The 17,450-nt window shown below is 36.5% G+C and overlaps 1 protein-coding gene across 1 annotated transcript; it reads right to left on the reverse strand.

The window, feature by feature from the left end:
• Positions 1–268: 268 nt before the first annotated feature.
• On the reverse strand, positions 269–9,757 carry LOC110445644 (PRA1 family protein 2-like). Its single transcript, XM_021490361.1, has 3 exons — positions 9,429–9,757; positions 6,528–6,769; positions 269–856 (listed from the first exon to the last, which is right to left on the reverse strand). The coding sequence occupies exons 1-3, from the start codon at positions 9,650–9,652 to the stop codon at positions 606–608; spliced, it is 717 nt and encodes a 238-aa protein (XP_021346036.1). The 5' UTR covers positions 9,653–9,757; the 3' UTR covers positions 269–605.
• Positions 9,758–17,450: the final 7,693 nt, after the last annotated feature.

Here is a 17,450-nt window from a genome sequence, read left to right on the forward strand (position 1 = left end):
TCAACAGATGTAATTGACTTTATATATGTCAATTGGTTTGGACAACATGCTAGGCCTATTTAAGTCTTTTCCAAACTTATTTACAAACATAACATATATTCTGTCATAACAATCCAAATAAATAGTGTAGGGGAAATAAACTCAATTTAGCTTGTGAAATAGATATTTTTCAACTATTATTCAATCATTTTTTGTTGATGTTTTAGATATTTGTTGACAGCTCATCCTACATAAAATCCAAGGGATACAGGCCCAAAAGTCCCTACGTATAAACACATTGGCCATACACGCACTGGATGTAGGATAAGTTACCAAGAATTAACATGTTATCATAGAGTGGGCATTCATTTTCATGTCCACATCTAATTGCTGTGTTCAAATGATCCATATACAGGTCACTATTTAGGTTGCTAGCATGATTTCGAAGCTGACAAATTATGAAATTAAATTTTCTTGACCCATAGTATTTAATTTCATTCGTACGAAAGAAATAAAGATCATTAAAATACAACTCTAAAAATTGAGAAAAGCACTACGAACTGGAAGAGTTTTCTGTGGTCTGAGGCCTGTAATATTGATGAAAAGACCGCCGTTTTTTTGTTATATCACAACATAGAGGATACATAAAGATGATCTACTAATATAAGTATAAAAGCCAGACTAAGCATGAACCACGTATATGAATTGTACATGCAGTACAAGGCAGCAATGCCCGTCACTGTCCACATTACCAGTACTTTTTTGCTGATTCCTTTGCTTAATTCAGAGAGGACTGTAGTTAAATCAGAGTATTCCACTTTCACCGTCACATTGTTCTTTGTATTCGCTACTCGTAGAGAAGCATGCAGCAGCACAGCTGTCAAAATCAAAACAACATATCTGAGTACATACTGTTCAATAACAATTTACCTATTAGTTTGCACAGGATTTAATATCTAGAAAAATGAATTGTAACTAGCAGTCACTCAAACTAGAAACAATATGTAACCTTTCCATGGCTGAAAAGGCGCGGTTGATATTTAATGTAATTGTTTATATCCAATTGGAGAGCATGTGATGCTGCATATCAATTTATTGTACTGCAAATATCTGAAAGGTGACTGAACTATTCTATATAAAAATGAACTGTGATGATTTTAACATTAATATAGCCCATGTGTATTAAGGCATTGGAAGTGAAATAGCCATGTCGCAGAAACAATGCAATATTTTGATATGTTTTGTTTTTCATGCTGTCATCATATAAGGTACATATATCGAAATAGACAACACTAGTTTTTAATAGCTGTATCCATACCATTATAATCGTTTAGATATAAATATAGCTACATTTTTATCATTTATAAAGAGTGTTTTACATACCTTTCTCACATTGTCATGTCCTATAAACTATCATTCTATGTAAATTTATTCTCAGCAATTTTCAAGCATTCCATGAGTCAAATTGAAAATCATATGAGTATTTTCTCTCATTTCCCTTTTGTATAAGATTAATAGAATCTTACATGGGCTGTTCCGTGGACAGGGATATCTCAACCCAAATGTAAGAGTTTGGCTGGTCAGCACGAGGCTTGCCGAATGCTGGCCAGCCAAACTCTTACACGAGGGTTGGGCTATCCCTGTCTATGGAACAGACCCATCTTTGATTAATTTTCTCACATACATACAAATAAACAAATTCCAGTCGGAATAAACATCGACTTATTCTTGCGGCAAACCCCAAAGCCCTAGGGTTGAGACGGATGATTCCCCAATCACAACAATTGTATGACGTCACGGAAACAATAAAATGACGTCACGTCGACAATCCATTATTATGACGTCATAGCGCGTGCCAGCTGTCTTTCCCTACCCCGTGTAAGATAGAGTTATATTTTCCCTAGCAACAACGGGATCACCGTGAAGTATGTGAGATAGAGCTGTCCAGGGTAAGAAAGGGTTGTAGGAAAGGGCCTGTTTCCAGTAATGTTAATTCTCCATAGGAGCCTGCCCCCGTATAATTTCTTATCTAGCTCAACTACTGTTTTTTTCTTTTCCGAAGAATAATTTTACACCTTTCCGACACCCAGATTTCATAATTTCAGTGAAAATGTATTTTTATAAAGTTGTCAATTTCAGCATCAAAGACATAAGTTCGTAAATAAAAGAAGGTTATCTCGAAATTGTAATTCGCAACATAGTATAAATTTCTTTTGATAAATATTTCCAAAACATCGTGTTTATTCATAAAACATAAAAAAANGGGGAAATGAGTAACAACCTTGTCTGAAACCCTATTATATAGCTTATTATATACAAACTTTTATATTGAATATCAGAGCGGATATTTTCATGACAGTTTTATGATGTGTAACGACGAAATAAATAGTTTCGATATAAAGATTTACACTGAGGACACCCTGATACATGAATACTGTTCTATCTCAAGTTGTCCTCTTCTGAATTTTCTGATCGTGTGGCCTTGTACATTTATCCGTATCTTCTTGTCTTTGTCTATACGTTTACGGAATCATTGACTCGACGCTAGCTATTCTTGTCTCACTTTCCTTGTTTTATTGTCCCATCTCCAAAGCGTTGTGGCTCTGTCAGGGTTGGGACCCTGACTTGTCTCACTTTCTTTGTGCCTGCCGACCACGCCACATCGAATAGATAGATTATCCATATGAAATACTTTATTTTGTTCTAAGTAATCAATCAATTCTGCGCTTCTTGGAGGTATTGAATGTGATTTATTATATTGTCTTGTTATTTTGTGTAATTAGTTGTTCGTTATTTATCACACATTTTCGCATAATTGTACCAAACTACTAAGTATTAGCTGTTTACAGCAATCATCGGTGGCTTGCTATTTTGTTACTTTATCGACGCTTCATAAACCAATCGTTATTGTTTCAAGATGGAGGGTAAATGTGTTGGAGAAGGGTGTCAAGTATACTTCAAGAAACGTAGTGGCAATAAGAACAGAAGTGCACGCAATGTAAATAGTCCACAATATAAATGGCTCCTAGATACGCTGGTGCAACAAGGATTGATGTCAGCAAAGGAACAAGCACTTATTTGCCAGAAGTGCTACATGAAGTATCTTCGGAACAAAAATCAGCCTGAACCTGAACCCGAGCAGAACCAGGAAATAGAGGAAGAAGACGACTCCCCGTCCCATATCCTGCCGTTGCTGACCCTTCATGATCTTTTGAATGGATCATCTTCACACAAAAAATGCTGTCTCTGTCTTGTTACCTTTGCAAGAAATGGAACAAAATCATCAGTCTTACCAAAACGTGCAAGACATCACCTGATCTATTCACACAAACTGTGGTGTCCCACCTCATCCCGCGTCTGCTCCATTCACCTTATTGGTAACGACTTAGATCCGTCTACAGAGGTTGTCCTTGATGGTAGAGGTTCCTTGGAATCTCAGTTACCATCAAAATCGTCCGAAATCATTAATGACCTCCTAGAGGTGTCGCACGTCCTTTCACAGAACCAGTCTGCGTTTACAATAAGCTTTTCTTCTCTTGATGACTCGGCATGCATGGCCTGGACAGGTTGGTCCAAAGATCAGTTCCTCGAAATCCACTCGCACTGTTCCCCATATCTTTCATCTGGTATATATACCAAGACTACACACGATGCTCTATTACTGTTCTGGGTAAAACTGAAAACCGACATTTCCTGGAGTCAGTGTTCTTCTCTTTTTGGAATTTCCAAGTCAAGTGTGTCCAAAACTTTCCACTCCATAGTACAGGCATTAGACACATCGATAGTCCCACAATTTCTAGGTCCGGATCACTTGACAAGAGAACAGTTGCTCGGGCACAATACTGTCTTTTCAGAAGCATTTTTTGGAGATAAAGCCACTGCCATATTAGATGGCACCTATATTTATATCCAGAAAAGCTCCGACCACAAGCTCCAGAGAATGTCCTACTGTGGCCAGAAGAAGAGAAACTATCTCAAATTCATGAGCATCGCCTTACCAGATGGCTACATTCTGGACACAGTAGGACCATTCACTGGCAGCGAAAATGATGCTACAATTACAAAAAAAGTCATGGACAAGCTAGTTACTTGGCTACAACCAGACGACAACGTTGTCGTTGACCGAGGTTTTAGAGATGTCCTACCAGTTCTCGAAGCCTCTGGCCTCAATGCTAGCATGCCGTCATACCTGAAACCCGGTCAAAGTCAACATTCTGACGTCCAAGCAAATCTTGACAGAACTATCACCAAATCGAGGTGGATTGTGGAATCCTATCATGGTCGTCTGAAACACTGGACGTTCTTCCGAACGCAATTGGTGTCTAACAGCTTTATCAATGTCATCGAGGCTTTGCTTCGAACCGTCACAGCCTGTCTGAATGGTATTAGAGGACCGATCTACCAGAGATCTCCAGAGAGAGATGCCAAAGATAGGCTAATGGCTGAACGTATGAAGGACCGTTTGACAACACCGAATGGTTTAGCTCAGAGAGTCAAGACAGATCCGGATCTATCTAGACGGGCAAGGTCCGAGTTTGTCAAGATGGATGCATCTTCCGTACTGTTTCCCCGTCTCGATCTTGATTACTTGAGAACCATTACGTGTGGAACGTATCAGATATCTCTGGCTCCTGGTTACATCGCCGAACATTTAAGTGATGACGGAGACTATGAGGTGTGGCTTTACCAGCACTCCCCAGACCTTCTCCGATGTCAAATACATTCTCGACACAAAAGCCAAACGAAATATAACGTTTGGATACGGTTCACCGTTTCACCCGATGTTGAGGCCCCAATAAAGGACTACTACTGCCAGTGCCCAGTTGGAGAGAGAACGATGGGAATGTGTGCGCACATCTCCAGTATCTTGTACTACCTTGGGTATTACAGGACGCTGGAAAACCCTCGACCATTACAACCACAGGTAAAGAAATTCCGACAAAACTTGAAATAGTTTTCCATGCGGCAACGGAGTGCATATGTCGAAAGTATGTTTGGGGCTCGATATGAAAGATCCCCGTTACCATGTGACTAACCAAACTTATAAATATAGGTATTATACAATCGCCCGTAGCTATGAACACTCCCGTAAATGCGAAAACCAACCAAAATCATAAGGAACACGTTTTGTTTGTTGTTCTGTCTATTTGTCAGCCAATGTCTTCAACCACGGGGACTTGTGAAGTAGCCATCTTGGATTTTTTTTATGAAAAAGTGTTTCTCTCACTTTTTTTCATATCTGTGTACATATTCTCAACATACCGAGCAAATACTCTCGTTTTTTTGTTAATTATCTAAAGAAAGTCGAAAATCGGCAATTCAACCATAGGCTAATTCAACCCAACATTTGAAAATGTTCCACCACTTACATTTTGATGATTTTTCCTCTCATCAATAGCATATTACGTACTGTTTAATAGGATAAAAATTGGTTTGCATCCAACGCCCATAAAAGGGTGTATTCTCTAAAAAACACAGTTTTTGTGTCTAAAATGTTATCATCGAAAATGGCATTTTTGAGATTGTTTCTTCCATAAAACAGCCAAATGGCGCGATGGAAACATGATTTTTTGTCACAATCATGCCATGAATGTATTCTTTACGGTGACCATCATTTGATTAGATTTTCATTAATATTTTACATAACATGCACATTTTATCAACACTTAGACAGCTTCTGAAAGGTACAACTTTGAGGAGCCATAAAAAACAAACCAAGTGACCTAAATCTTTATACTTTATAGATTTGTGACCACAACGGCATGGGCAATGCACCACCAACAGGAAATTTGAATCAGAGAAGGGGCCGTTTTGGAAACCGGCCCTTTCTATCTTACACCCCATTTCGCGTGACATGACGTCACAATTGCTCAACAATGATGTCACGTCACGAATTTGGAACTCTCCGATGCCGCAATGCGGAAAAGGCGACGTGATGAAATTTAAAACCTTTTACATTATATAAACCGCACACGTTAGAAAGATGATATTCATTTTCCTGCGCAAAATTATTTGCCAATATGGGATATGCTAAATCCGGCTGGCTGTTTCGTTTTCGTCTAAAAAGCTCAGGGGAGGGATTGATATTTTCAAAATGTTGGCCAGTCCAAACACATTTTCATTCTTTCTGAGCTTATTCTGATGGTGGGAATGAGAGAAAAATACTCTTTCATGCTCAGGGGTGTAGGATAAAGCCTCGGGTTTTACCAAATTTGAAAATCCCGAGGGTGGAATTTCCCTATCCTACACCCCTGAGCATGAAAGAGTCTTATAAAACTCACAGTTATCACAGGTAAAAAAAAACCAGGGGATACGAAACTGACATTTTATAACCGTTTTGTGCAAAACAGCTCACCAAATGATACAATGTTGTTATATGAAATGTGTACCGTACATTTCTGGACATTGAAAGAATACATTTATTCTATCTTACGCTAGACAATGCATTTGGAAACACTTCTAACGTTCTTTGTTCTATTAGTAAACATACGTTTATTTTTCTTTCACATACGTGAACCCATGCATAGTAATCAAAATGGCATACTTACGAAACATCGAGATAACTATCCCGAGGGACAGTAGGAAAAATGCATACATGTGGGTGACACATGTTAGCAAAACACCCGTCAAGACAGCTGCAACACAAGCAGGTGTCAGGAAGTGTTGGAGTCCACAGTTGAGGGATATTTCCAGTCGACCTGTACCGCTCAAGTATACAATGGTCAAAATCAGGCTCGTTGTTAAGATACAGGCAATGACTCCTCCGACAAACTCGGCCACTATAAAAGTCCTGTAAAAAATGACGATATATATGTGGTAATTAACATAAGCTTCAAACTTGCTTTCAATTTCACTGGTTGCTATTTGCCTGCTTCTATATTCTCACATTTAGAGGAAATGGTAGAATGTTTCGTAACTGCATAGCGGGAATTCCTCATTAATCCTCATTATATTGAAATTAAAGATACGACAGCTTCACGTACTGACAGTTACCTTCAGTATGACGATAGAAAGCCACGTCACTACGAAACGTTACGACAACGTGACCATATTAAAATCAATAGTTTTAACTTGTTTATTGACTTCAGTAATAACAGATCCATCTCGTCTGCTTATGCACTGCATGAGCATCAGTTGATTTGCTAACTACAGAGTCTATTGTAAGCATGACAATTATCTGTAGAGATGCGTCCAATTGTACTGTAGACTACTTAACCATGGTATTCTACAGCCAGGCTTCAGTTAGTCCGAATTATTCTGACGTTTTATCGACTTTTTTTATATCGGTCTGGCGTCGATTAACGCCAGACCGATATAAAAAAAAAGGTCGATAAAACGTCAGAATAATTCGGACTAGGCTTCAGTCTACTTGAGGAAATTATGCTCGAGCATTATAACTTCATTTCACTGCCTTTCATGGTATAACAATTAATTAAATATGGCTAAATATTGGCTACCTACATATTTTCTGGATGTCAACATCCGCATTTGTAGATATTGATTCTTCGGGCCCAACTTTTTCTCATAGGAAAATTCTTTCTGTAGTGGGTCGGGAATTCCATCCCAATGCGATTGATAATTTCAGTTTGTCGGAAACGTTCGTCTTTAACATCCTACGACACTTTGATTTTTTCCTTTTATCTTTTTGGAAAGCCGACAATATGCTAAAACCATTTTATTCTGAAGTTCTGCTACGCAGATTTCATCCAGTATAGGTATTTATGTTTGCCCAGACTACCTACCAAATTTTTCATAACTTTTTCATCCCAAATCCAAGATGGCCACCATGACGTCATATTCTTTTTTTTCTTAATTGAAATGACTTGTTTACTAAAAGCAACAATCGATATCATCTTTGGGTATGTTATGTAGACCAATAATGCAAATGATTTTCTTAGGAAACATTTTAATGTCAAAGGTCTAATAAGTTTGTGATCAAAGAATAAATCAATCTTAACGTTAAATAGCCCGTCAAATTGTTAGCCAACAATTTCTAGTTGTATGTATTTATGTTTTTGACCAGAGTTCAATTTGTGTTGCTTTGCTTTGGTGTGTGTTTTTATCCATTGGTACGGTAAGGATGACTCCCTTAGTGTTATAACAGGTGCACAGAACATTTCTTATTATAGGTCCTTCTGTGTATTTGGCATTAATTTGACCCAAAATGGAACATTTCCTAAAAAAAAAAAAAAAACATGTTTCGTTTCTGGATACCAAATTTGTTACTATAATGAATCTTACAATGCCTTTAGCTTTCGTCATATATACAAATTTGGTATTACCAGCATGTGTGTCTATTCATAGGGCTCATTTAGTTGGTCCATGTTTACTTGGTACTTTTAGCATGCCGATTACTTAAATTGGAGCACCTCAGAATGTAAGTTAGTTTATGAAAGATTTAAGATATGTTTCTTCATTTTAAGAAAAAATTAAGAAAGTTTAGTCGTTTGTTTATCAAAAAATCCATTTATACTAAACATTTCTGTGCCTAGAAATGTATAGCATATTGACGTTATCGGACCATATGATTTTCCGAAAATTAATTTTCATTTCATTTCTCGTAAATCACAAATATATGGCTGGCAATCAATCGTAACTGAAACATTCAGCGATCGACTCTATCCGAGAATGAATTTATATATTATGTACAATGATATGTTAATACACAGGTATAGAGTGCATGTTCTTTTTAAAATCCATTCTCAACAGTTATATGCATGAATGACGCGAAACAATTCCTAGTTTAGACCAGATAACATACAAGCACATATGGCTGTACGTCCTGAAATTCCCTTTATCCATTACATTTGTAATGGGAGGCTTAACCAGTCGATAATCAGATTAGCTTTATTGAAGACAATTATTAAAAGAACGAAGCCAGTTGATACAGGAAATATATATATATACTGTATTGTTGTGTATTGCGTCACTATATCAAACATACAAAGCTGACGAGTATAACAGCACAGAAATCCTTTGTTAAGATGACAGAGATTGGCGAGGCCTTGTGAATTACACCATTGCAAAACCTTTGTGGTTTTATTCACGGTATAAAAGAAACTCGGTCACGCCACCATAAACACATATCATCTAACGCATTAGTTATAAAGTTTATGTTTATACAGGTTTAACAACTATATGAAATTATTTTTCAAAAGTTAATAAAAGAGATTTTTTCTGACTTACTTGACATGTAAACTGTATAGGTCGTTGGTTTTACGACCAAAGTGAAAATGAAAATAGTGTACATCTTTCCAAACCTGTAGCTTTTAATTGTAAATAAATATTAAATAAAGAAAACCTTATTGGATTAATTACTGTTCTAAAGAAATGTTTGGTTTACTTAAGTGTAGGGCTATAAACAATTTACATGAATAATTATACATTTCACATTGACTATGAACTTGTGATTTGGTATCTTTTCGTTATCACTTTTGAATTTTACTTACAAAATGGCCAAGCAATACGTATACAGGATCGTCAGATAATAGTTGGTTTGGAAAAAAGTCAGGTTTTCGTTGATGTTCGTCTTCAATTTGCTTCTCCCGTTTGGGTCAAATGGATTGAACACAGCGAATCGAACTGGATTAATCAGAAAATCCCTGGAATTTCCACTAGGTGGCAAAGATACACTTATCCGTTCTGATTCTCCTGGTGTTGGTAAACTTCCCATTTTATCGTTAACCAATTAATATATCACTAACGAAAGAGGGTGACGTCCCTAGAAGTCGATCGATACGTCATATAATTCGCTGTTTGTATTTTTAGAAGAATTTACTTGTTGTATGTAGTTTCAGTCAGTGGGTGTAAAGTACTCGCACAACTAAATCAGCCAATCAGCAACAAGTGTTTGATTACGTTTGCAGTTCCTATCTAAAATCAGATCCGGTTAATTACTGAAGAACTGAATGAATGAAATGCACACGTATTTAACTTTTGAAAAAAAGTGTGTCCCTTTAATATATTTCAATATCTGTGTGCAGATTTATTTGCATAAGGGCAAAAAGTCCGGGGCGTTTCTGTTTTGGCTCACCAGTTTTGCCTGTAAATGGGGAATTCGGAAAAATATTTTCGTTTTAGCATTTTATGTATTCACCAAATCCGCGCTTTTGCAATGGGGCAAATAAACTCAAATACCCTCTCTATAACACATACACACATGGGAGCACGAGTACATTACACACATGGAGACACGTCCCTAAATGGCCTTAACTGTTAATAGGACGTTAAACCAAACCAAGACTCTCTGAGTATTTCCGTTGCTCCAGGGAACGCCTAGAATCTCGTATCACTCACACAGTACTTGTTACAGCTATATTTGAACCTAAATTGAGGCGTTCAGAGTAATTCTACACGTTTTAAGGGTTTAGATCATCACGTCTCGTTCATCTATATAGAGAATTACAAAAATAACAGCCAACGGGATTGCAACATTTTATATATCTTCTCTGTAACGCTTGAAAACCCTTTCGTTTTCAAACGCCTCGTTTGACAATAACTCACATTTGGTCTTTGTGGTTAAATCGGCTATGTGGTAAAGGCAATGGGCTCTGTCCACAGGTCGGTGTAACGTTGAAAATAGAACCGGGGAGCCGTTGAAAACTGACCCTCCCGTTGAAAATTGACCCCATAAGAGGTCAATTTCCACTTGTAAGCCGTTAAAAATTGACCCGTTGAAAACGGACCCTTACTTTGTCTGAAGTACCAAACGATATCATGTACCTATGCGTCCATCGTCCTACCAAATCAGGTCAGTGTGACCTACTATTCAGTATTTGAAATACACTAACTGACATTATCATGGGGTTCAGAAATATGCACATTCTGTTGACCTAAATTAAGTTAATTTGACCTACTTTTAAAATATTACCCTACATTACTCAAAATTGTCATTGGGTTCAGAAATGAACTCAAAATTATTGTTTTACCTAATTCGGTCAATGTGACCTACTTTTGAACAATTAACCTACATTATTTAAAACTGCAATTTGGTTCAGAATTGTACTTTTTTGGGGACTTTTTGTTTTTACTCCGTTTCTTATTATTATTATTATTACAAGCGAACCGGTAATAAGATTTATATATTTATTTTAAATGCCGCCGTGACTATTCTCCATAATTATGTTTATTGAAGATTTAAAAGAAACTGTGGTTAGCTATACATGTTGCAAAGCAAGGTTTTTTTTTATAAAATTACTGGATATACTATTAAAGTGGCAAGTGGTAACGAACAAAGTATGACACACAGTTAATTATGAGAACTTCCAATGTGCAAAGAAAGGGCCATGCATACATGTAACTCCAGTAAAAAAAATAAAACATTGGCACGTGGTTCCATCTTGATCTGTAATCTATTATGATTAAGCCACACACAAAGTTACAAATTGATATGGTAAATGGTGACGAAAAAAAGTCTGGGAAACTTAAATTTGACTGCCCCTGCCAACGACAACGGACAGAGTGATCCTTAATTGTTCGCCATGCTTCTCAGGCGACACGACAAAGAAAGGCAGAACAGTGAAGACAGAAAGGAAAGATTTAAGATCCCAAGTGTGTTGCAATGGGGGCAGAAGATCTATTTTGGTCTGTTCAATGTCCCCCAAGTAGTAGACATGAAAGAAAATCCCCGATTCTTCAGCTTCAGGGGGCCAACTTTTAGCCCCCCCTCCCCCCTCCTATGTACATTGTATGTAAATTAAATTATGGTTTGACAGATTTTGACAGATTCGATGACTCAAGTAGAAGATTGTTTGAATCATGTAATCTTGAAAAGAAAGTGAAGGGACATAACTCTTCATGTAGACTCCAATTCAAGTAATTTGTGCTGATCTGACAGATCTGTCAATTCAAGATCTATCTGTACACCAATTTCAAGAAGAATTACACATTATTATATGTTTCGCATGTCTGAAATTGTCTGACATTGTCAGTATGGTAAGTTTTAAGCAAAACTTCAAAACTATCTAAAATTTCTGGATATTTTTTTCCAAAAACAACGGGAAGAAAATCTACATTTCAAAGAAAGTGGTAGCTATGGGAGCACCCTATATATGTAATAAACATAAAAATATTGGTACTTTGCAAAACAACAAGCAAATTTTGCAAAACCACTAATTCTCAGAAATCACCTAAACATGACATATTTTATCTAAAAGGAAACTTGGAACTTATCAAAGTAACAAACTATATATCCGATGTATAACAGAAAGGAATGTGAGGAAATCATGTGCGGGACACAACTCACAGGAATATTATCAAAAGGAAGACCATCAATCATATCTGCACAAATACTTAGAGCAAGTGTTCCTAGTTTAAAACAGAGAGTATGAGTATCACTTGAAACAAATTTTAAATTATATAAGAAATAATTCTCAGGGACACCATCTAAATGAAAATTAATTGATTGATATAACAGTCGAGATGCATTCAAAATCCTCCCCACATGGAAAGTAAAACAAACATTACAGTAAAATGTTCAAACCTGGCCTGCATGGTGTAAAGTATCACCTTTTGTGACTTTCAGCTTTTTTGGTGAATTTTGTGCATTTTTAAATATCTCCCATTCTCATCAGATGTATATGAAGTGCATAACAAATGGAAAAATAAAAATATGAATGATAAACTGCCAGAATAAGATGTATAGGAAAACAAACAAAGGGGCACAACTCTTCAAGTTCGTGAAAATCCAGCCCTTACTTTCTTCTATTTTTAGGATGCTTCTTCACCAAAGTCAAATAACTTTGGCTACTTCAACTTCTGACAGGTCAATGACCCTTGATGAGACTTATTTAGCTGTCAAAAATCAGACCAAAAAATACTGCAGTACAATTTTATGTTAACTTATGTATTAGTGGATTTGAACACCACTGTAAATATGAATGTTGAACAGAAATATTTTAACATTTACGGAACACATATTTTTTTTTTTTACAATCCTTTTAATCACAGATTTAGGGTTTAAATGTTGTTGTTGATGATGTTTAGTGAAGCGAAGAGATACATGAGCATCAATAATACATGATAATAACCAAAAAGTGACATTAACAGACGTGATATCAGGTGAAATGTACTGTACCGGTATAACCCTTTTTTAAACAGTATTCTAAAAGATATGATTAAGGTTTCAGACTCTTTTTCGGTTATCAGTATCTTTTGAGGAAACTCCATGTACTGTAGCAGAAAAATGTCAACAAATAATATGAAGTGTATGTATAGTGCAGTGGATATAGAAAGCTCAATTCCTAGCTGCTGTATATTTGTTGAAAGTTGTCAAAGAATTAGATATTTGGCAGACCTTTCTTATACATTTGTCTTAAAAGTGGTTGCGAGGATTTATAAAACCCAAAAAGCAAACTGATTCCTATTAATTGAAAATTATTGAAAATAACGTCAGGTAATTCGAGTAAAATGGACTTCCATCATAATTTTACATATTCATAATGTGTTTATACAGCCTCTCTTAAGAAAAACACATTCCATACATGTTTTCAGCCTGTTTTTGTTGTCATTTTCTGTCCAGCATGTAACATCTCCTCTTTGCTAGCCAGGCGTTCATTTTGTAATTCACATATTCATGTATTCAACCTTAGCGGATTTAGCCTTGTTCTCTAAGCTTTCAAATTACTGAACGTGGCACAGGGACTTGGCACGAATTACCATCCTATGGTCCACACTTTTTGTTTATATCATACATTATATAATACACATATGTGAACTGAGGGTTAGACATTAATACCAAGTCCCTGTGCATGTAAATAATAATGGCGGTACCCAGTACCAAATTGCCTTGTCGACTATGTCATGATTTATGTCAAAAAACAAAGGACAATACTTAAAGAAACATTTTCTGTATTTGATCAGTTGGTAGAGATAATTGGCCATATTCTAACTGTAAATGATAACCAAGGGAAATACATAGGCGACCAGTGCTGAAATAAACTGGAAAGTTTTAAGTTTTGCTAGTAAAGTGTCTCTGCTAGGTGGCAGGGGAGGGAAATTAAACACAAGGCTAAATCTGCCAAGGTTGAATAGTACAAATTTAAATTATGAACCATTGGCTATTGAAGATGGTGAGATAACGAGATTAGATCGTAAAATAAGATGTGTCTTCAGCAGTATGCTCCAGTGAAATGACACTATAAAGTCAGCATCAGTCCTGAGCTATCACAAGGAGACAAACTGATGAACATACCACAGACTCCCAAAACACAAATTAATTATGCACGAACTCACCACACGCATGCATCTAGCATATGGGGAGGCCGTCTTTAAATGTACATTAAACTATACTAAATCAAACCTGAAGTTTATTTTGACATAAAGATCTTATTTATTTGGATAATTTCATGGAAATGATGAATTTTAAACAAATGATTTGTCAAGTTCAGCTTGCATGCATTGTATGAATGTTATTTTAATAACATTGTACCCATATGAATCCGTGATTGTCATGAAGTGGTGATATATTTGAATTTAATACATTTGATGCTCTATTACCTGACCTGGAATGCATTCGTAGCCATACCGAGACAATACAATACTGTGGTATAACTGTATATATATTGTGTACATAGTTTAAGCATCTGCGAGACCAGCTGTTCTAACTTACAAATGTAAGTACATAACATAAGGGTTCCCCGCCGTTATTATCCCCTCGCAACGACAGTTCGAGGGGATATAGGATTCCGCCCGTACGTTTGTACGTTTGTCACACTCTTTGTCATCGCTCTAGCGACTTCATTCCTCAACGGAATTTCATGAAACTTCATACAAGTGTTTGGTATGACAATACCTTAGACAAATTCGCATTTCGGGTTTTACCTTGAAGGTCAAGATCACTATGTTTATTTTTAGAAAAAGTTTGTCTTCGCCCTAGCGACTTCATTACTCAACGGAAATTTCATGAAACTTCATCTTGTATGAAGTTTCATAAAAAATCTGGAATGATTGGTATTGCAATGTCTTAAACTCGTTTGAGTTTCGTTTTTCTACGTCGAAGGTCAAGGTCACTGTAAATGAACCTGTTGTTATTTAGAACAGGCGGCTGTTTGTTATTCGGGGAATGGATACACAGACAATATAATTTCTGTGTTTATTTACAACAATAATGAATGTATTAGGCTCTCACTTTCTCAATATAATACTTAATCTACAAACGTTCATACACAAGAATGCAGATATACATAACCAGGATAAAATGTCATCTTGACACACATGTTACAAAGCCCACACAGAAAAATAGGAGAACTTTATCTAAATTCCAACTGAGGTAGATACATGTTATAACTCATTAATATGGTTCAACCCTTCAAACAGACCGACTTCATTCAAATCCGGTTCAAAAATCTATATGAGGGAGATAAGCTTTTGCAGAACTTTGGCTCCATCTATCCAGCCAGCCCAGCTGCTAGCTGTTGAAGGATAGCCCAATTCGATATATTCTGTGCTTGCGATAGAGTCGACTGTAATGAATAGAACATAATGGAGAATTTTATTTTTGACATATGCGTTAGGTAACGCAGGTGTCTAGGGGATCGCGCATACTACAAAGTTTGCTTAACGTGGAAATGCACATTCGATCGTTATGCCATCTAGCGGCTGAATTTTTATTTCATTGACTAAACGTATGCAAATGATACCTTGCATTTCACTTCATTCGTAAAATGTAGTGACGTCATTTTTTTGGTAGCCAATGAATGCCAGAGAACACATTCAGTATCCATTTCGGTATTGTATTTACTGGTCAGAAACATTTGAAAATCATATCAAATCAATAAATATATTCTGATATACTTCCTTGTACGATATCATGCTTGCTTATATGCGCTTCCAGGAGCGGATATTTTCTTCTGATCATCCGCTAACATTAAAGTATGTGCTCTGTTTTTAAGACTGTCGTTTTTCGTAGGAGCATAAAACTGAAATTCTAAAGATGTCAGAATTTTTTTTCCAAAAGATGAATGTTTTCAAACTAATAATGCATTGAAGGATCATTTTTTATGCAACCAAAACTATGTATCATATGCTACAGTACACATGTAAAATTATCTTGCTATGGTGAGTTATCAGATATTTACAGACCTATTATCAGCCGGAAGCCATCTCAAAACATGTGCTCATCTTAGAATAAAAGTATCTTATAACTTTTGTATACCAAAAGTATTTTGATTATAGAAGGACTAGGTCATGCACTACCAGTGACAAAATATCAATCCAAAATATGTGGTGGAACATATTCAACGAAGGGATAAAATGACCATATGGTCTATACATAAGAATTCATGGCTATGTGTATAACATAAACATTATGACTGAAAACTGACAGAACAGAAGAAAATATTTGTTCCAGTTTAGATGCAATCAATATTTAATCAACAGAGAACATGATTGGAAAAGATTCTTTGATTTATTCTTTTTCAATGTGGCCACCAAAACATTCATTCTACTGCATAATCCCAGACATATTTCTTGCAATATCAATGGAATTCAGAGATTGTTTGTTTGTTTGTTACTTTGTTTTTATATATTTATTAAAGTTATACGCCGTACTAACAGCTGATGACATTTACAGATATTGTTTTGAAAGATGCAAGAGTATGATATGTGCTCGAATGGCAGACTCGGTGATCTTTGGCCCAGTATCCAATTGAGACATGCAGTCACAATCTTTAGCACTTCCTCAAATACAGGAGGCACGGTAGTCTAGTGGTAGGACGCCGGGCTCGTGACCGAAGGGTTGCGGGTTCGAGCCAAGCCCTGGCACTGTGTTGTATCTTTGAGCAAGATACTTTACTCCGCTTGTTCCAGTCTACTCAGCTGTAACTGAGTACGTGGTTGGGTAGTGCTAGAATTGTTGAATGCTAGCTGAGCGCCGAAATGGCAGCACCGGCTGTATTCTCCCCAGGGAGCCGAGAAAGATGTTGGTTGGTTGCAAAGGCCCTATAACCACGGATAATCATTTGTGAACCGCTTTGAGACGACCTACGAACTAGGTTGTGATAAAGCGGTATATTAGAATCTCCAATTATTATTATTATCATTAATTATATCAATGAAGCAATTTGATATTAATCGAGTTCTAAAAATTATCGAATGCTTAAGACGGCCATAAAAACGATCCATCAGGATTTAGTAACTGTTCTGTCAATGTTAGCCTTCAGATCAGAGTGTTGTCTCTGACCAGTCTTAAGATATGCGTGCGTACTGGTACTAATACCAGATGCCTCTTACATTGGCAAGACATCTCTAACACCACGATCAACGACTACAATGTCGTCTTGCTATTTAAGATAATTACGCTCCTCCTTCTGGCCACCGTATGACATTCTGCGATGCTTATTGACAGCACTTTTTTAATATAAATATATGTACCGACTATTAAGGCTGTCACTTTGTCTCCATGTTTCTGAGAATAAAGAATTGTATGAAAGTATTTGTCCATGTTCCTACTCAAATGGTTAGGACCAAGGAAC

This window comes from Mizuhopecten yessoensis, unplaced genomic scaffold (assembly GCF_002113885.1).
Source record: "Mizuhopecten yessoensis strain PY_sf001 unplaced genomic scaffold, ASM211388v2 scaffold2329, whole genome shotgun sequence".
In the NCBI taxonomy this organism is placed as follows: domain Eukaryota; kingdom Metazoa; phylum Mollusca; class Bivalvia; order Pectinida; family Pectinidae; genus Mizuhopecten; species Mizuhopecten yessoensis.